The sequence below is a fragment of the Littorina saxatilis genome, linkage group LG11 (assembly GCF_037325665.1).
Source record: "Littorina saxatilis isolate snail1 linkage group LG11, US_GU_Lsax_2.0, whole genome shotgun sequence".
Classification (NCBI taxonomy): domain Eukaryota; kingdom Metazoa; phylum Mollusca; class Gastropoda; order Littorinimorpha; family Littorinidae; genus Littorina; species Littorina saxatilis.
This window is the reverse complement of record NC_090255.1, coordinates 40,590,165-40,610,253: the sequence shown is the minus strand read 5'-3', so window position 1 is coordinate 40,610,253 and position 20,089 is coordinate 40,590,165. Positions and strand designations below refer to the sequence as shown.

At 41.8% G+C, this 20,089-nt stretch overlaps 2 protein-coding genes across 5 annotated transcripts in view; both read right to left on the bottom strand.

Annotated features, from left to right (window-relative positions):
* The window catches only part of LOC138980471 (probable methyltransferase-like protein 24), a 29,350-nt gene extending 16,131 nt beyond the window's left edge, over positions 1 to 13,219 (bottom strand). The window contains exons 1-6 of one of the 2 annotated variants that reach the window (XM_070353346.1): positions 13,168 to 13,219; positions 10,851 to 10,959; positions 8,789 to 8,890; positions 6,360 to 6,491; positions 5,910 to 5,984; positions 1,762 to 1,832 (exon numbers count right to left, since the gene is read on the bottom strand). In XM_070353346.1, coding sequence (XP_070209447.1) covers positions 1,762 to 1,832; positions 5,910 to 5,984; positions 6,360 to 6,491; positions 8,789 to 8,890; positions 10,851 to 10,946 — 476 coding nt within the window. In that variant the 5' untranslated portion in view covers positions 10,947 to 10,959; positions 13,168 to 13,219. The remainder of the gene's footprint in view (positions 1 to 1,761; positions 1,833 to 5,909; positions 5,985 to 6,359; positions 6,492 to 8,788; positions 8,891 to 10,850; positions 10,960 to 13,167) is intronic. The other variant, XM_070353345.1, reaches the window with a different exon arrangement.
* A 518-nt stretch (positions 13,220 to 13,737) lies between these two features.
* Positions 13,738 to 20,089, bottom strand: part of LOC138980472 (probable methyltransferase-like protein 24) — a 137,023-nt gene continuing 130,671 nt past the window's right edge. For 2 of the 3 annotated variants that reach the window (XM_070353349.1, XM_070353347.1), the window contains exon 9: positions 13,738 to 18,030. In XM_070353349.1, the coding sequence (XP_070209450.1) occupies positions 17,722 to 18,030 (309 nt within the window). In that variant the 3' untranslated portion in view covers positions 13,738 to 17,721. The remainder of the gene's footprint in view (positions 18,031 to 20,089) is intronic. The other variant, XM_070353350.1, reaches the window with a different exon arrangement.

Sequence of the window (20,089 nt, the reverse complement as noted above, 5' to 3'; positions counted from 1 at the left end):
AAGTAAAAACATCCTGATGCAAAGAAACTGAATAGGATGCACAGTCTGTTATGGGCTATTCATCACTGCTTGGCTGTTAGCACTTACACACGCATGCGCACAAATAGCATCTTATTACGTAACAATACCTTTTTCAAATATGTGTGTGTGTGTGGGGGGGGGGGGGGGGGGTATATATGTGAATAGCAGTATTTCGTTTTTTTTTAAAGACATATTAATTTAGAATTTATGTTTGTCTCTACAGATGCAGAGGTGGAAGCTGGAGAGGAGCTTCCGAAGTGCCCATGGCATTGCAAGGCAATTCACAGAAATCAACCCAAATATTGTTGTATAAAAAATAAAGGACACTGTTAAACGACTCACTGATTATTCAATTCAAGTCCAAAAGAGGTCCAAGACAAGCGGCTCGACTGGTAACAAGTTGGGAATTATGAATGGGCATACTTTATGCAGCGTGCGCATTACTGATGAGAGTTGATCATTGCGACCTCGGAACAGGTTATTTGGTGCTTGCGGAACCCTTTTTTTTTCTTTTTTTCATTTTTGTTGAATTTAGTTTGTGTTTTTTATGGAATCAAGCAAGAATTGATTTCAGAGTCAGCGTTGTTTTGTTACATGTATGTAAATGTTTGTGTACAAAAATTCAATTTTCTTCACGTTTTGTGCATTTTCTCAAAACTACATTTATGTCACTTCAAAAGCCTGAGCCATGTTTTCTAATAAACTTCCGTTGTTGAAACTTTGCATACATCTTAAGTAAGTTATGTTCTCCAAAATGTTCAGAGCGTATTGTGGAATTTGTGTGTGTGTGAGAAGTTATATAAAAAATGTTGATGTTTTTTCATAAAATTCAACATCACTCATTTCTATCACTAATATCTTTTAAAAGAATGGACAGATCAAAAATATTCTCTGAACAAATTCTTGGCATTGTATTAAAGTACACATAACAAGCTTCAAAACAAAATTCCATGCAGTTTTATAAAAGCCTTACTATTTTGAAAATGTGCTGTTTGGCGGCCATCTTGGATTGCTACCATGGCAACCGACTGTACAACATTTTTCTAAAAATATTTTCTCAGGAGATAGACTGAATACTTTAATTCTAAAAAAAACTTTGACTCGAGAGTTATTAAACACAACAAATCACTTTGAACACTGGTGTCTCCCCCAGTCGTATGACAATTCCAAGAATATATTATTTTGATACGCAAGCTTTAGGGTAGGTTAATGATTGTAGATAAGCTTTGCCATGATAATTATGCTGATGCAGTTTAAACGTGTGTCTGTGTGTGCGTGCGTGTTTGTGCGGTCTTATATATGTGTGTGTGTGTGTGTGTGTGTGTGTGAGGATTGCACAAGATCTCCTTCAGGGACAACTGCACCAACAACAAATGCACTGTCATTTTATCTGTTTGTCTTTTTTGAAAATTATACATGGAGTTGATATGATGCGTTAGTTTTAACTGTGTGTGTGTGTGTGTGTGTGTGTGTGTGTGTGTGTGTGTGTGTGTGTGTGTGTGTGTGTGTGACGGAGTGAGTGAGTTTGTGTTACTGTTTGTCGATTTCGTACGTGAGCCTTGAAGGCTTCGCCTCTTGTTGTTTTCGCCTTTACATGTACGAGCATGTTATAAAGGTAGTTGTGCTAAATACAGAAACTGAATCGGCCTCGCATGACCCAACAAGGTTCTCGAGACAAGGAACAAACAAGCAAGCCAACACACAAACAAACAAACAAACAAACAACCAAACAAACAATACCTGTGGTATATGGCACTCAGTCGTTCAGCACTGTACGTGTTCAGCGTAGCCTCGCCAGGAATATTCTCCACCTGAAAGAAGCATAACATGGTTGCCCCTAGTTACAATGCAATACCTAGACACAATACATAGACACAGTGACCCCTACTCACAATGCTATACCAGTTGCCCCTGGTAACAACACATCGTCGGTTGCTATGACAGCGCAGGATATGACTGTGAGCGTCTCCACATGATGTGCATTGCGAAAATGTGGTATGGGCCTGAGCAATTCTTGAAGTAACCCAATTCTTTCAAACGAACCAAAACAAGGCAAAACAAAATGCACATATCCACAACACTCATTCGTCAAGCAGCAAGACAACCATTCAACCAGACAATCAGCCAGACAACCAACCTGTCACAAAGATGTGGGTATGATATTTGTGATGTGAAACACGTCGTGATTTTAACCTCCCTAGATAATGAATTGCGATGCGTAGGGGACAGGAGAAGCGTTATCACGGGTTTCGTGGGTTGCACGAGGAAATAGCTTTAGCTTGACATGAGTTGTGTTTACAAGTTTGAGAAATAGAGCTGGTTATGAACTAGAAAGATTACAGCGCCTAAGATTTTCAACCAGGAAGGTTGTCAGCGTGTGTCGGTCTTGTTCGGGGAACAAGCACTCTTTCAAGAGACGGGTCTCTTAATTAAGGTAAATGATTTACTATGTTGTAGATTATTGAAGCTTGAATACATAGCTGGAATGTAAATGTTAGTGTATACAAAGTGCACTAAATTCTAGTGTGAAGTTTTAAGAGAATTCTGGTTGTGATTGTATCACGGGTTTTGTTGGGAAATTTCTTGAACATAAATGTTGTTACGCATTTATGTTATGTTTAAGACGGTGATGCTATGTATGGTAGTGTTATTCATAGCCGTCGCGATATAACCTTCGTGGTTGAAAACGACGTTAAACACCAAATAAAGAAAGAAAGAAAGTTATTCATAGATTAAGTATAGCTTGGATATTGACTGTGGACGGAATGTGAATGTAGAATGAACGAGAACGTATGAGATGATACATGACTGTTTGGGAAGAAGAGATGGTTTAAGAGAATGTTGTATTAAGACTTGGGTTAATTCTTTAGGAGTTTCCATGAGTAGTTTTCCATGGCGTGTACGAGGGACGGACCTTACACGGGAGAATGCGGAGCGATGGTGGAGGAAGAGACCACATCGGCGCAGAGATGGCTAGACGGGGGAGTCTCCATCGTTACCAGTCGTAGAAACGACGGTGCTACTCACTAATGGCGGAAGAGTGTTCCTCGGGGAGGAACGTGTGAAATATGCATAATAGCATTTACAAGGAGAGTGTGTTTCTGGGAAATCATCATCTACGTGGATTCAGCGGCACAAGGATGTGTAAATGACGACATGCAGTGAGCCGTGATACGAACTCGTGAGTGTCTGTCAACACCTTAACTTGTGCAGTAATCTATTATTGAGATAGTATCTTTATATCATTTAATCACATGTATTGAGTGATTGCGATAAGATTGTGTGAACTGTGTGGTCGAGAAGTTGATTGGTATTGATGTTTTGAGGTGAAGAATTGTGTTGTAATTTGTGAGGAATTAATAAGTCTGTATCCTCCCAAATTCTGCGTTTGAAGTGTGTAGTGTGAAGAGTGAAGAGTCAGTGTAATTAGATAGGGCAGAACACGTATACATAAAAGTAACTCCTTTATTCGCACTATAATCCACTTCATGACACAACCAGCCAGACATCTAATCACACAAATAACCATACGATCAACCAGACAACCATGCAACCACACAGAAAAGCAAATGCTTGCACATGACTCGTCTTCGTTACCCCTACACCCTTCCTTTTAAGACCCCAAACCAAAGTGTTTTTGACAATAATGATAACTACACAAGACACATACCTGAGATGGTTCCAATATAGAATACTACATAGAATTGTTCCCACTCAACGCCTGTTATTTTTAATGAACATTTCTGACACCACTATGTAGCTTTTGTACACCGGAAGAGGAATTTTTAGAACATTTGTTTTGGGAGTGCACAAGAGTTAAGCGTTTTTGGTCTGATTTCACAGAATGGTTATGCCTAAATTTCACACATTACAGTCATCTGAAATTGTCAAAATAACTTGTAATTTTAGGGTGTTTAGACAACTTTTATACGGATACTGTTTTTGATTTCTTTATTCTCCTTGCCAAACAAAGTATATTTTGAGCCAAATTAAATAAGACAGTCCCAACACTAAATGTTTTTGTGAACATTGTCAAACAAAGGTTTTTTGATCGAAAAGTATAATGCTAGTGTAAATAATTATTATGGTAAATTTGCAAAGGAGTGGTTTTAATAAAACATTTTTTTCATTGATGCCATAGGATAACTGTATTGATTGATGTCGTATGAACATTTTCTAACGTGATGCTCCCATGATACTGTTCCATTTATTCATAACACATATTATACAGTACGTTTACGCCTATCATTATTCATAACACATTATACAGTACGTGTACGCCTATGATTATACCCCATGTATACTTGGAGGCTAATGCAGTCATTGTACCAGTGTATTTCAAGGTGTGACAATCGTCTCCACCTACCCCCCCTCCCCCCAAACCCCAGTTATCCACTGCCCCCATGTCCCCTGTCCTTTCTACCCACCCACCGTCCCCCACTGCCCCCATGTCCCCTGTCCTTTCTACCCACCCACCGTCCCCCACTGCCCCCATGTCCCCTGTCCTTTCAACCCACCCACCGTCCCCCACTGCCCCCTTGTCCCCTGTCCTTTCTACCCACCCACCGTCTTGTCCCCTGTCCTTTCTACCCACCCACCGTCTTGTCCCCTGTCCTTTCTACCCACCCACCGTCTTGTCCCCTGTCCTTTCTACCCACCCACCGTCTTGTCCCCTGTCCTTTCTACCCACCCACCGTCTTGTCCCCTGTCCTTTCTACCCACCCACCGTCTTGTCCCCTGTCCTTTCAACCCACCCACCGTCTTGTCTATGTATGTCCCCTGTCCTTTCAACCCACCCACCGTCTTGTCTATGTATGTCCCCTGTCCTTTCAACCCACCCACCGTCTTGTCCCCTGTCCTTTCTACCCACCCACCGTCCCCCACTGCCCCCATGTCCCCTGTCCTTTCTACCCACCCACCGTCTTGTCTATGTATGTCCCCTGTCCTTTCTACCCACCCACCGTCTTGTCTATGTATGTGTCTTGTCTAGGAATGTGTGTGTGTATGCGTTAAGACAGTCATATCTGATGCTGATGTATGCTGTACGTTATATCTATGTGTATATATATCTAAAAAAAATAAAATAAAATAAAAAAGTTTTTTAAAAGACCCCAAACCCTCCATATTCTGTTCATAACCTCTGTAAGTTTACCCCCATTATAAGACCTGATTTTCTCAGGGTTTTGCGGGTCTTAAAAGGAGGATTTCACTACTTAAGACCATACCCCCCCCCCCAAAAAAAAAAAAAGAAAGCTGTTCCAGATTCATAAAGTAATATTCAAAAGAACTCCTTATGTGACCTGTATCAATCCATGTAGTTATTCAACCCTAAGAATATTTCACATATTCGAACTTGCACCAATCCCCAACCTCCTGCCCGCCACCATCACTAGCCTGACATACTCAACATTCACCACATTTTGAAAAAAGATATCTTCTTTTTTTTTTAATTACAAGAATCATAATCATCAAGCTTCAAAAACATCCGAAATAACCTCAACGTTAAGTTTTTATGAAATGACAATGACCCCGCTGTGACGTGACCGCAACATTTGACGAGGTTCAACCAAACTGGGGTCACTTCGTGAGATAATCATACCCTAAAAGTGTGCACAGTTTCAGAGGTCTAGCTTGAAAAACATCCGTTTCGTTTTTTGTCCACGGACAGACGGCCGGACATACGGACGGACACATATAAATCCTAATACTCACCAATTACTCAAGTGAGTCAAAAACCAAGCAGCCAATTAACAAATCAACCAAGACAACCAAGCACAAAAAAATCAACCTGACAACCAATCAGCCAACGACCAGAATCAACATACTGATGCACACAGCTACATATATTTGAAATTCATTCTCAACGCAGATACAAAAGAAAAACTTACCAAACCGTAATTTCGTAGATTTGTCAGGCTTATATCTTCCTTCCATTTCTTCCAGTTGTCGTCGAAATTAGCGACCTGTTGTGGAAAGTAAACACACACACACACACACACACAAACACAAACACACAAACACACAAACACAAACACACACACACACACACACACACACAAGCGCACACATACACACGCATACATGCAGGCCCACACGCGGGCCCGCACACACAGACACACACACACACAATTCATACAGTCAAATGTTTCTGCACAGCACTGTTTTGGGGATACCAGAGAATCACATTGTGACGCAGGCCATCACTCGTTGTTGTTTAGCTTTGTTTCGTGTGGGTTTTTTTTTTCTTCAAACTCTTACGTGACCCGATTCTCTCCTGATATCTCGTTAGATTTTCTCATAAGAATTTAAGATCGGGTAAGGCCATATTCACTTCTTACCGGCAATGTGTCTTTGACCTTGGGGAGGGTGACAGGCGACCTTGACCTTGTCGCATCTTGCTCTGCTTTGTAGACGTCACCTTGGGCCGACTGGATCATTGGTGGTTGTATCTGTTTTTGTGCTTTGGTCAACTTTTGCAAAATATAACAGCGAGAAAACGTTACAAGACATAGATAAGATAAGATAATACAACTGTTCATTTTCAATTTTACCTAAAACATGGACATTTTTCTTTTGGCTCCACATCGCATTTCTTATAACACAAACACACGATCATAAAGCATAACTGAACATAAGTACTCTTCTTAGACATTAGGGAGATTTAAAAGACAGCACGTTTCGTTTTGCAGCTCGTTTCGTTTGGTGAATGAGTCACCCCGCGAAAGGGAACGTGAAACGAGACGGCATAGGCCGCAGACAAGATTTAGATGTATTCACGTTTCGTTTCGGAATGAAGGAAGGGCGATAAATCATCAACATAAAAAGGAGGGTCAGAAAACGGCGGGCATACGCAAATAAAAGGCAAGTCATGCGCAAATGAAAGGCCGGGCATGGCAGGATATGATCCGCTGACTGGGCATGGCATAATTTCAACTCCACGAGTCAATAAAGGATTGACATACTCGCATTGCACACACAAGAGCTTCACATTTTTCAATTCATGCACCTGCTCATCATCAATTGTATTTCACAAAAATTAGATCATTCATGTTGAATTCCAAGATTTACTCATTCGAACTCATTATTTTTTTTTATCCATTTCACGCATCTCAATTTTTACAACTGGTAACAGCCTATGGCAAAGAGCTCTACCGAACCATGTAGGCAATTATACCCTGAGTATTCCCCATTCTCAGAAAACGGCCCTGTGCACACGCCTGTGCCGATTTAGAAGCCTTTCCCCAACTAGGGGTTGTTTTGTACTTGTCACGTCTGTCCTCGATCAGAATGGAAAAAAAACCCCTAGGAGGTGGTCCAGAATCGGGCATACTTTATTTTCAGTCCAAATAAATCACACAGACTTTGTTTATACAAAATCACATACGAAGCCAGAATAAAAATTCGATGCGATGACCTACTTCTGTTTCGCCATTTGCTTTCTCACCATGAAGTTGGATAAATGTACCAGGATCAGCACCCTTCAAAATATTTCAGTTCACAACAGTTGTCTACCTCCAATGAACACATTCTCAGCGCTGAAAGACTGTGAAAGGGTTGATGAATCTAGCAATGCATAAAATGGCCAACAAATAAAACTGTTAGTGTGCAAAAATACTCACAAAAGTTGACGAAATATTGTTCGTTTTTTGGGGGTGGAAAACGTGACTGCGTTTTGACGTTCCACGTTCCGTTTCAGTTGACCTTCACCTTTCCAGCGAGAGACCCCCGAAATGATGACGTTTACCACAACTTCAAAACGAAACGTCCCGACGTTTCGTTTTTTAAATCTCCCTATTATAGTGGAACCCCCTTTTTAAGACCACCAATGAAGGCTTCCCCCTTTTACGACCTTGATCAGATGAACGGTTCAAACCCTGTGTCAATGGACCTCCATTTTAAACGTCTCAAAAGTTCGATGTCCACAAATCTGAAACCTGTCAGTTCGTCTTCAGTGTCAAATAATTTTATTCACAGTCTTCGGTCTTACTGTGTTTGACTTTATACCTTCTTTTTTTAATTTTATTCGGAGTCACAATACCCCACAGACACACACACACACACACAAGTTATACAGTCTCATTGTTTCTGCACAGCACTGTTTTGGGGATACCAGAGAATCACATTGTGACGCAGGCCATCACTCTTGTTGTTTTGCTTTCTTTCGTGTGGTGGTTTTTGGCTCACGTAAGTGTAGCCTATGCGATCGTAACTTTGTCTGTCTGTGCGTGCGTGCGTGCGTATGTGCGTGCGTGCGTGTGTATGTCTGTGGTAGAAACTCTAACATTTGAAGACGTCACATTACATTGACGTCACATTATGACGTAAGAGGGTTAGACGTCACGCGAAGGAAGTACTGAAAGTCTCGGTCATTATTATTTTGAGCGGGTCGAGACTAGTTGGCAGTCGTGTCCCTGTAAGTAGGCTACATGCAGACAGACAGATCTAGATCTAGTGTCTCGCTTTCTTGCACAGTTTCACCTATGCTCTTTCTGTGTGTGTGTGTGTGTGTGTGTGTGTGTGTGTGTGTGTGTGTGTGTGTGTGTGTGTGTGTGTGTGTGTGTGTGTGTGTGTGTGTGTGTGTGTGTGTGTGTGTATGTGTGACGGAGTGATTGAGTTTGTGTTACTGTTTGTCGATTTCTTACGTGAGCCTTGATGGCTTCGCCTCTTGTTTTTCTTCAAACTCCTACGTGACCCGATTCTCCCGTGATATCTCGTTAGATTTGTTCATACAAATTTAAGATCGGGTAAGGCCAAATTCACTTCTTACCGGCAATGTGTCTTTGCTGGCGTCACCTTGATCTTGGGCCGACTGGGATATCTGTTCTTGGAGGATTGGTGGTTGTATCTGTTCTTGTACTTTGGTCAACTTCTGCAAAATGTAACAGCGAGAAAACGTTACAAGACATAGATAAGATAAGATAATAACACTGTTCATTTTCAATTTTACCCAAAACATGGACATTTTTCTTTTGGCTTCACATCGCATTTCTTATAACACAAACACACGATCATAAAGCATAACTGAACATAAGTACTCTTCTTAGACATTATAGTGGAACCCCCTTTTTAAGAGCACCAATTAAGGCATCCCCCTTTTACGACCTTGATCAGATGAACGGTTCAAACCCTGTGTAAAGGTACCTCCATTTTAAACGTCTCAAAAGTTCAATGTCCACAACTCTGAAACCTGTCAGTTCGTCTTCAGTGTCAAATAATTTTATTCACAGTCTTCGGTCTTACTGTGTTTGACTGTATATCTTTTTTTGTTTGTTTTTTGAGTCACAATACCCGAATGAGCGAGCAATTGCGATGGAGGAGGAGGTGGGGGGTTCAATAATAATAATACGAGTATTTATAACGCGCACATATCTGACCACAAGGCGACTCAAGGCGCCCATTGTTTCCATTTTCCACCACACTGTGTTTATGAGGCTCAAGATGTATTTTAGCAGTCCTTTTTCTTCTTTTAGGCATGTATGCTACCCATACTGAAGCACTGTAATCGTAGCACACAACATTTGCAGATCTAAAACTGTACAAGAATGACACGAGGCATATTTAGATTCAGCCCGCAAATGTACTATATAACGCACGCTCTGATTGGTTGTTTTGCAAAGTGTGGCTTCAAACCCTATCACACATCAGCCAATCAAAAACAAGGTTACCTTCTTTCGGGCGACAGCAGACGAACACAAGCAGCGTATTTAGATCTACAATTTAATACTTGAATCATCTTCCAAAGTGTTTTTAAACCAAAGTTGTGTGGCAATTTCAAATTAGGGAATATACAGTATAATGAGGCCAGAAATGATTTCAAAGCAATCAGTAAACAAGAAGGGCAAAGCCCATACGACTCACATGCTTTACACATTTTTCCTACCAAAATACATGTGACCTTGACCAGGTCATCCAAGGTCATGCAACACAAAGCTGTTAATTCAAGACATAGGAAGTACAATGGTGCTTATTGGCTCTTTCTACCATGAGATATGGTCACTTTTAGTGGTTCACTACCTTATTTTGGTCACATTTCATAAGGGTCAAAGTGACCTTGACCTTGATCATATGTGACCGAATGTGTCTCATGATGAAAGCATAACATGTGCCCCACATAATTTTTAAGTTTGAAACAGTTATCTTCCATAGTTCAGGGTCAAGGTCACTTCAAAATATGTATACAATCCAACTTTGAAGAGCTCCTGTGACCTTGACCTTGAAGCAAGGTAAACCAAACTGGTATCAAAAGATGGGGCTTACTTTGCCCTATATATCATATATAGGTGAGGTATTGAATCTCAAAAACTTCAGAGAAAATGGGAAAAATATGAAAAATAGCTGTTTTTAGGCAACATTTATGGCCCCTGCGACCTTGACCTTGAAGCAAGGTCAAGATGCTATGTATGTTTTTTGGGGCCTTGTCATCATACACCATCTTGCCAAATTTGGTACTGATAGACTGAATAGTGTCCAAGAAATATCCAACGTTAAAGTTTTCCGGACGGACGGACGGACGTCCGGACGGACGGACGGACGTCCGGACGGACGGACGGACGGACGGACGGACGACTCGGGTGAGTACATAGACTCACTTTTGCTTCGCATGTGAGTAAAAAAATATAAAGAAGTAAAAAATGGCTTTTACAAAATCAATTCATTAACAAATTCCCGATGTGCAATGATAACACGCAGGCTGTTAACTTTCGGTGTTTGACCAAGTGGAGGGATGGTCTTATCCGATGTAGAAAACTGACCAGAACTGAGATGGTAAACCGAGGTGCTTACTTACACTGGAAGGAGTGTGTCTTTAACTTGATAAACCCACACTGTACCTCTCTCACTGCAGGAAGGTAGAGAACCACCACCACACAACCCGCGATGAACGCTACGGCAAGGGTCAGAACTCTGTAGTTGCGCTGGCCCGTCATCGTCGAAGAGTTGCTTCCGTTTTAAAGAAGAAGGATAGCATCGGTTTAAATTCGATGATTAAAAAAAACCAACGTAATACAACAAGATCACTGAGATCTGCACAATGAATTCAATATCAATGAGCGAGGGTAATGAATGTGGGATTCGAGGAAGGGTGGGGGGGGGGGGGGGGGGGGGTCACTGAGGAGCTTAATGACGGAAGTGGAGGGGGGGGGGGGGGTGATCCATCCCTAGTTTGTGTAGCGCAAACGTACGCATGCAGTAACACACACACACACACACACACACACACACACACACACACACACACACACACACACACACACACACAGACGCAAAGACCGCTGCACAACAAAGTTCACGAGTCATTCCCTTCATACTCAGTCAACAATTATATCTGTCATGCAAGGAGCGTAGAACCACTACTAAGTCAGCACACAGCGTGTATCACCAAATTGTAGTGCATACACGATTGATATGGCTGGACAGAAATCCCAACTTTTTCCCTTTAACTTTAAGACAAAGCCGAACTCGGATTCACACCATATGGTTTAACTGCAATTGCCGAGGTACATGTTTTGAAGTCTAACATTTATCTCAACATCCTATCACTCCATCGTGATATAACTATAAGCATATAGGGGAAGGGCTCCTAATATGGACCGGCTCCTAATATGGACCACCTTCTGTTCTGACAAACTAACGGCGCTAGAGCGCTCAAAACAATTGCATTTGCGTTATTCACCCTCTCTGGATAAGTTGCACATGTCAAAACTGTTGCAGAAATACAAACCCCAAAACCGTTAGGGTTTTTCGTTTATTTTCACTTTTGGCAGCGTTCACTCTAAATTTGCCGTCTAAAACGGACTCGTTTCTGTCCACAGTCAAAGCTTTTATCACACAAAAAAGGCTATATATGACAGCTAAGACCGTATATGTTACATTATAGCAGTGTTTACCCCGAGTTTCTCCTGCAAACAAAACATAATAGCAAAACCTCAAAGTATGTGTGAGTCCCCTAATATGGACCACCTTCAATAAATCGAAGAAAATAAAAGCTAAAGGCAATTTTAATTAATTCATTAAGAAGCTTGCTGAAAATAACCTATAGGCCTAGCTAGCCCTCGAGATTTCAAAAAAATATAAGAAATAGTGTTTTTTTTTGGAAGTTGATAACTTCCCTTATTTTCACTCTGTTTTTGATAAGCTTCTTCAGTTTGCTGGTGTACTTCAAATAATGCTCTCATCAACCCGAAACAGATAAATCTAAAGCATATTTGAATTAGTCTGACTTACACACTAAGTTGTAACATGTTATTTTGAAGTATAGAGGGCTTTTTACAGTGATTCGTGAAGGCCGCTTCACTGGTCCATATTAGGCGCCCAGGCTCCTAATATGGACCATTTATGATATTTTCTGTAGCCTATTTAATTTTTGCAGAATGTCTATCAAAGCTATTTCACTCTAATTAGGCCTAACGGTTAACCTAAGAGAGAAGGACTACCAAACACAAAATGAAACGTCTTCGCAAGAAAACAAGCTAGTTATCAGCATAAAACAAAAAGTGGTCCATATTAGGGGCCCTAGCCTTCCCCTACTGTCACTGGGGTCGGCCCGCTATTGCGCGGGGCCGCTATTGCGCGGGGCCGCTATTGCGCGAATATTTAGGGTTAGGGTTAGGGTTAGGGTTAGATTCGCGCAATAGGCGGCCCCCTGTCACTCCCCATCGAAGCATGTGTGCAATGAGGGGCGGTGAAAAGACAACGAAGACAAGCATTGGAATTTGGACCTGGTGAAAATCGGGACGATGTTGGAAGAAATCGGGCGTATTATGAAAACCACCAGGACAAAGCCCAGGCGGAAGGTGTTGTTCACTGCATCAACACTATCATAATAAGACTAGCACAGGCGGAACGGGTATCGTTCACTGCACCAAAACTATCATAATAAGACTAGCACAGGCGGAACGGGTACCGTTCACTGCACCAACACTATCATAATAAGACTAGCACTATTATTATGATAGTGTTGGTGCAGTGAACGATACCGCCTGAGGACAGAGCACGCTATACCCAGTCGCCTTGTACCAGCTGTATACGTAGCCTACTTTCGACCCGAGTTGGCAAATGACAACAAGAACCGGTAGACACTCCACCTGCTGAAAGAATAAAGTGCGCAACCTATTTGTATGTGGCAAGAAAAGTTTGCGAAAATCTTACCTTTTTCAATTCTTCTTCGCCGATGAATATGGATGACGTCATGTAACAGATGACGTAAGACTGCAAGAACGCGTCAGAAATGTGTCCCGCTTCACATGATGATAAGGAGGTGTTTGTAGTTTCGGCAAAATTATGTTACTTGCAATCTTGATGAATTTTTTTGTTTTCAGCTGAAATGCCAATGGCGGTCGCAGACACACACACGTACACACACTCGCACATGCAAACAAACACACGCACTCGCACACGTACACACACACTCAGACGCACACACACACGTGGACACGCACTCACACACACACATACACACACAGACACTCACAGACACTCACAGACACAGACACAGACACAGACACACACACACACACAGATTCACAAATAAACACGTGCACGCAAACAGAAAAAGAGAGAGAGAGAGAGAGAGAGAGAGAGAGAGAGAGAGAGAGAGAGAGAGAGAGAGAGAGAGAGAGAGAGAGAGAGAGAGAGAGAGAGAGAGAGTTAGACAGAAAGACAGACAGACAGACAGACAGACATATTCAGGTAGATAGACAGAGACAGAATGAGACAGAGTTTAAGTTCTTTAACAGATTTTTTTATTTTTTAAAGATTTTAATCCGCCAACAAAATTAGTCAATGACGAAACTCTCACGCTATTGTGAATACATGCAATAATATATGAGAATCACTAAAAACCAAAAAGTACCAACATCGTCCCACTTGCAACCTTGGTTGGTGCCTACAAATTGCGATTTGCATGTACACGAATACACACATTATAATTCTTTCATTCAAACAACATAAATTATATTTACAAAACAATAAACACACACAAGGAATGCTATAATCTGATGCAACTGTGTTCACATTTTTTGTTTGTTTGTTTGTTTATTTGTTGCTTAACGTCCAGCCGACTACGCAGAGCCATATCAGGACGAGGAAGGGGGGGATGAAGGGGGCCACTTGTCAAGCGATTCCTGTTTACAAATGCACTAACCCATTACTTGTGTCCCAGCAGGCTTTAGTAAAACTAAATTAATACCTACTGGAAGATTACCAGTTTCCAGTATGTTAAAATAGGCTTAACCTATCTACTGCTGGACTTACATCAGAACACTAACAGATTAAACTATACATGAATCGCGAGACAAGCGGCAAGAGAAGAGATTTTTGGAAAAAATACAGGTGAATGAGCAAGAAGGCAGAAAAAAGAAAAGAATTCATGAAGAAAAAGAGAGCATGACAGGAAAGAGGAACCAAAAATCTACCTAACAGCAAACTAGAAAGCTCCTGCGGTTCCAAAAACAGGAGGGGCCTTTAATTTCATAACCGCAGTGCCCCACTGCGGGACTGTGTTCACATACAAGTCAAAGATAACTTGTTCATATGAGAAGAATCAGCAAACAATATTCCTGACATTTATCAATCAATCAATCAATATGAAGTTTATATCGCGCGTATTCCGTGGGTACAGTTCTAAGCGCAGGGATTTATGTTTTTATTTTTTTGTATTTTGTTTTTTGTGCAATTTATATCGCGCACATATTCAAGGCGCATGGATTTATTTATCCACAAACACACACACACACACACACACACATATACACACGCACACACACACACACACACACACACACACACACACTTAACGCAGTGCAATACAATAAAGAATTAGAGAACTATCTGTAACATGAGCACGGCGGGGATGTGGCTCAGTCGGTAGCGCGCTGGATTTGGATCCAGTTGGCCGCTGTCAGCGTGAGTTCGTCCCCACGTTCGGCGAGAGATTTATTTCTCAGAGTCAACTTTGTGTGTGCACAGACTCTCCTCGGTGTCCGAACACCCCCGTGTGTACACGCAAGCACAAGACCAAGTGCGCACGAAAAAGATCCTGTAATCCATGTCAGAGTTCGGCGGGTTATAGAAATACGAAAATACCCAGCATGCTTCCTCCGAAAACGGCGTATGGCTGCCTAAATGGCGGGGTAAAAAAACCGGTCATACACGTAAAATTCCACTCGTGCAAAAAACACGAGTGTACGTGGGAGTTTCAGCCCACGAACGCAGAAGAAGAAGACATGAGCAAGAAAATAAAAACAAATTACCTCAATGCAATTCTCCAAAACAACCCAAAGCAATATGTTTTCGAAATACGTCATTGAAATATAATCACGGGCGCAGTGGCGTGGTGGTAAGACGTCGGCCTCCTAATCGGGAGGTCGTGAGTTCGTATCCCAGTCGCTGCCGCCTGGTGGGTTAAGAGTGGAGATTTTTCCGATCTCCCAGGTCAACTTATGTGCAGACCTGCTTAGTGACTTAACCCCCTTCGTGTGTACACGCAAGCACAAGACCAAGTGCGCACGGAAAAGATCCTATAATCCATGTCAGAGTTCGGTGGGTTATGGAAACACGAAAATACCCAGCATGCCTACTCAACGAAAGCGGAGTGAAGCTGACTATGCTCTCAGAGTATAGTGTGGGGAACCCAAATGGGCAAACGAGCTCACACGTAACCAGACAATTCTGGAACGCTGAAGAAGAAGAAGAAATATAATGTTTCGATTCATCACGAGATGTCCATTTGTGAGCAATGTTGGCCCAGAAGCCGACAAAACTCATATCTAGGCGGCTGCCCGAGACTACAGTAGAGTGCATGTTTGTGTGCGTGCAATCGTTAAACATAAGAATTTAAGAATTCTAACTAAAATAGACCGATACATACATTTAATTAGACCAAAATGTGACATTTGTCACAAATCTCGACAGTCATTGTTCAACTCGATAGCCAGCGCGGTCTCGGAGGAGTACTGACTGTTTCGATCTGAGTAATATGCCATATATTGGTCAACAATACAAACAATATTACCACACATCTCACAGTACTGCGCACACCGGCAGTGTCGTAGCTCCAATCTGTACATGAAGTATTGTCCAAGGAGTCGAAAGTAGTACGGTGGCTAACTTTCGGAAATTGCATTGGAAGTCTTCTTTCCTGGGATGAACTTTGGCCACATTTTAAGATTTTAGCTTCTTTAATTTCTTTGAACATAGTGGCACTGACAGAACCTGGCGACTGTGCGTCTGTAAAAACTAGCAGTGTATGTCTCGGTAATGCATTGTGTCTTGGCTCTATTCTAATGGAGTTCATCCAGCCTCACATCTTTGTCTAAAGATTACACAGTGGTCAAAATGTCACCACTAAACCGTAAAACGCCGTTTAAACGCCATGCTTGTCATAATGAAGCGGTTTAAAATAAAGACTATTTATGAACAGATACATAATCTTATTTACATAATGTAAACGAGAGTACCTTTTTAAACCATATATAAAAGTGTATATGCACCTATGTGGCTATTTTTAAAAGAAATCAATAAATGAATAAGTTACCTCTGCAGCACACAAGTAACAGAAGATAGTTTACGTTGCATACAAGCTATAAGACACTCCTTTTTGTAACTGCACTAAAATTGCTTTAAAATGACTTCAAGTCATTCAATAACATTGAAAAATAATCGAATTGGAAGGCAACTTTAGTATGCGTCTTTCACATTTTCAATGTAGTACAATGATAAAGAGCAAATAGATAAGTTACAGCATGTATGAACGACAACCCGAATGCAACATAAATATATTTTCAAACCTATTTGATGAACATTTCTTTGTTGAAATATGTATAAAACAATTGATGTGTTAAATGTATATTATTTGACTGATGATATACATCAAGATGGTGCCTTTCAATAATGCAGTCGCTGAGTGAAATCACTCAGCGACAATACCATCACCAATGTGTTTGCGTTTGTTCATAGCATGAGTGTGGAAGGCGGTTAATTCCTGGTGGAGTAGACAGAGGAGGCAATTCGTGAACAAACCCTTAAATGTAGTAATTTCTGACATAAACCAGGGAGTAACATAAATTAATTTATGGGAGACCATAAAAGTTAATTACAGCATGTATGAACGAGAACCCGAATGCAACATAAATATATTTTCAAACCTTGATCCATCACACAGGTCTTACACACAACAAGAATACACGGTATATCGCCTTGCCGCACGGTTTTATGATGTGTCAATATGTCATCAACTTCAAGTGGTGGTTTGCACAATGATGCTCAAGTTCAACCTCTGCATGTCGCTTTGCGTATCCATCCTCAACTCGTGTTTAGCACGTCGTGTGATGTTACCGCAACTTGTCTGATGCACTTAGTAAGAAGTTGTTTGTTTTACGACGGTGATGGTACACGCTCAGAGTGGTTGCTTTTTTTACAACCAGTCCACCAGAGGGACATAAATACAGAGAGACATACAGATTGATAGACAAACAGACAGAGACATGAACAGACAGACTGACACATAAACAGACAGACAGCAACAGAGAGGGACAGACATATAGACCGCTAGACAGACAGCCAGGAGACAGACAGACAAACAGACAGACAAACAGACAGACAAACAGACAGACAGACAGACAGACAGACAGACAGACAGTCAGACAGACAGACACACACACAGACAGACAAACACCCAGACATATATACACACACACACGCAGATCAGAGTGAACTTCTTCTGAAATTATCGTTGACGAAATGTATTTCGTAACACGAGGTTCGCATTATGGGAACTGCAGCTGCTTTGCGCTGGCAGTGGAAGTTTTTGGACACGTAGAACTTCCTGAAGCCAATCCTCTCCAAGTCGTGAAACAGGATGAGATGGGCCAGGAGACGAGACGTCTTATCAGACCCTTCGTGGAACTCTACCAGCAACTGGCGGACATTGTCCAGCTGTTGTTCTTTGACCATCGTGGCCAGAGACGGCCACTCTGCGCTCTCCACGTCCATCTTGACCACGTCAATGACCTTCTGAAAAAAGCACAGAAGATAGCATGTCAATCACGTGAAAAAACAAGACAAAAAGCATGTCAATGACCTTCTGAAAGAACAAGACAGATTTCATATCAATCACCTTCTGAAAGAACAAGGAAGATAGCATGTCAATGACCTGAAAGAACAAGGAAGACAGCACGTCAATGACATGAAAGAACAAGGAAGACAGCACGTCAATGACCTGAAAGAACAAGGAAGACAGCACGTCAATGACCTGAAAGAACAAGGAAGACAGCACGCCAATGACCTGAAAGAACAAGGAAGACAGCACGTCAATGACATGAAAGAACAAGGAAGACAGCACGTCAATGACATGAAAGAACAAGGAAGACAGCACGTCAATGACCTGAAAGAACAAGGAAGACAGCACGTCAATGACATGAAAGAACAAGGAAGACAGCACGTCAATGACCTGAAAGAACAAGGAAGACAGCACGTCAATGACCTGAAAGAACAAGGAAGACAACACGTCAATGACCTGAAAGAACAAGGAAGACAGCACGTCAATGACCTGAAAGAACAAGGAAGACAGCACGTCAATGACATGAAAGAACAAGGAAGACAGCACGCCAATGACATGAAAGAACAAGGAAGACAGCACGTCAATGACCTGAAAGAACAAGGAAGACAGCACGTCAATGACCTGAAAGAACAAGGAAGACAGCACGTCAATGACATGAAAGAACAAAGAAGACAGCACGTCAATGACATGAAAGAACAAAGAAGACATCACGCCAATGACCTGAAAGAACAAGGAAGACAGCACGTCAATGACCTGAAAGAACAAGGAAGACAGCACGCCAATGACCTGAAAGAACAAGGAAGACAGCACGCCAATGACCTGAAAGAACAAGGAAGATAGCACAGCAATGACCTGAAAGAACAAGGAAGACAGCACGTCAATGACCTGAAAGAACAAGGAAGACAGCACGTCAATGACCTGAAAGAACAAGGAAGACAGCACGGCAATGACCTTCTGAAAGAACCAGGAAGACAGCACGTCAATGACCTGAAAGAACAAGGAAGACAGCACGTCAATGACCTTCTTCTTTCTTCTTCGTCGTTCGCTCAGACAGCAACTCCGGAGGCCCTGATGAAGGCTGCTGTACGCCGGAGGCTAATGACCTTCTAAAAGAACAAGGAAGACAGCACGTCAATGACCTGAAAGAACAAGAAAGACAACACGTCAATAACCTGAAAGAAAAAGGAAGACAGCACGTCAATAACCTGAAAGAACAAGGAAGACAGCACGTCAATGACCTGAAAGAACAAGGAAGACAGCACGTCAATGACATGAAAGAACAAAGAAGACATCACGTCAATGACCTGAAAGAACAAGGAAGACTGCACGTCAATGTCATGGAAGAACAAGGAAGACAGCACGTCAATGGCCTGAAAGAACAAGGAAGACAGCACGCCAATGACCTGAAAGAACAAGGAAGACAGCACGTCAATGACCTGAAAGAACAAGGAAGACAGCACGCCAATGACCTGAAAGAACAAGGAAGACAGCACGTCAATGACCTGAAAGAACAAGAAATACAGCACGTCAATAACCTGAAAGAACAAGGAAGACAGCACGTCAATAACCTGAAAGAACAAGAAATACAGCACGTCAATAACCTGAAAGAACAAGGAAGACAGCACGTCAATGACCTGAAAGAACAAGGAAGACAGCACGTCAATGACCTGAAAGAAAAAGGAAGATAGCACGGCAGTGACCTGAAAGAAAAAGGAAGACAGCACGTCAATGACCTTCCAAAAGAACAAGGAATACAGCACGTCAATGACCTGAAAGAACAAGGAATACAGCACGTCAATGACCTGAAAGAACAAGGAAGACAGCACGCCAATGACCTGAAAGAACAAGGAACACAACACGCCAATGACCTGAAAGAACAAGGAACACAACACGTCAATGACCTGAAAGAACAAGGAAACCAGCACGTCAATGACCTGAAAGAACAAGGAAGACAACACGTCAATGACCTGAAAGAACAAGGAAGACAGCACGTCAATGACATGAAAGAACAAG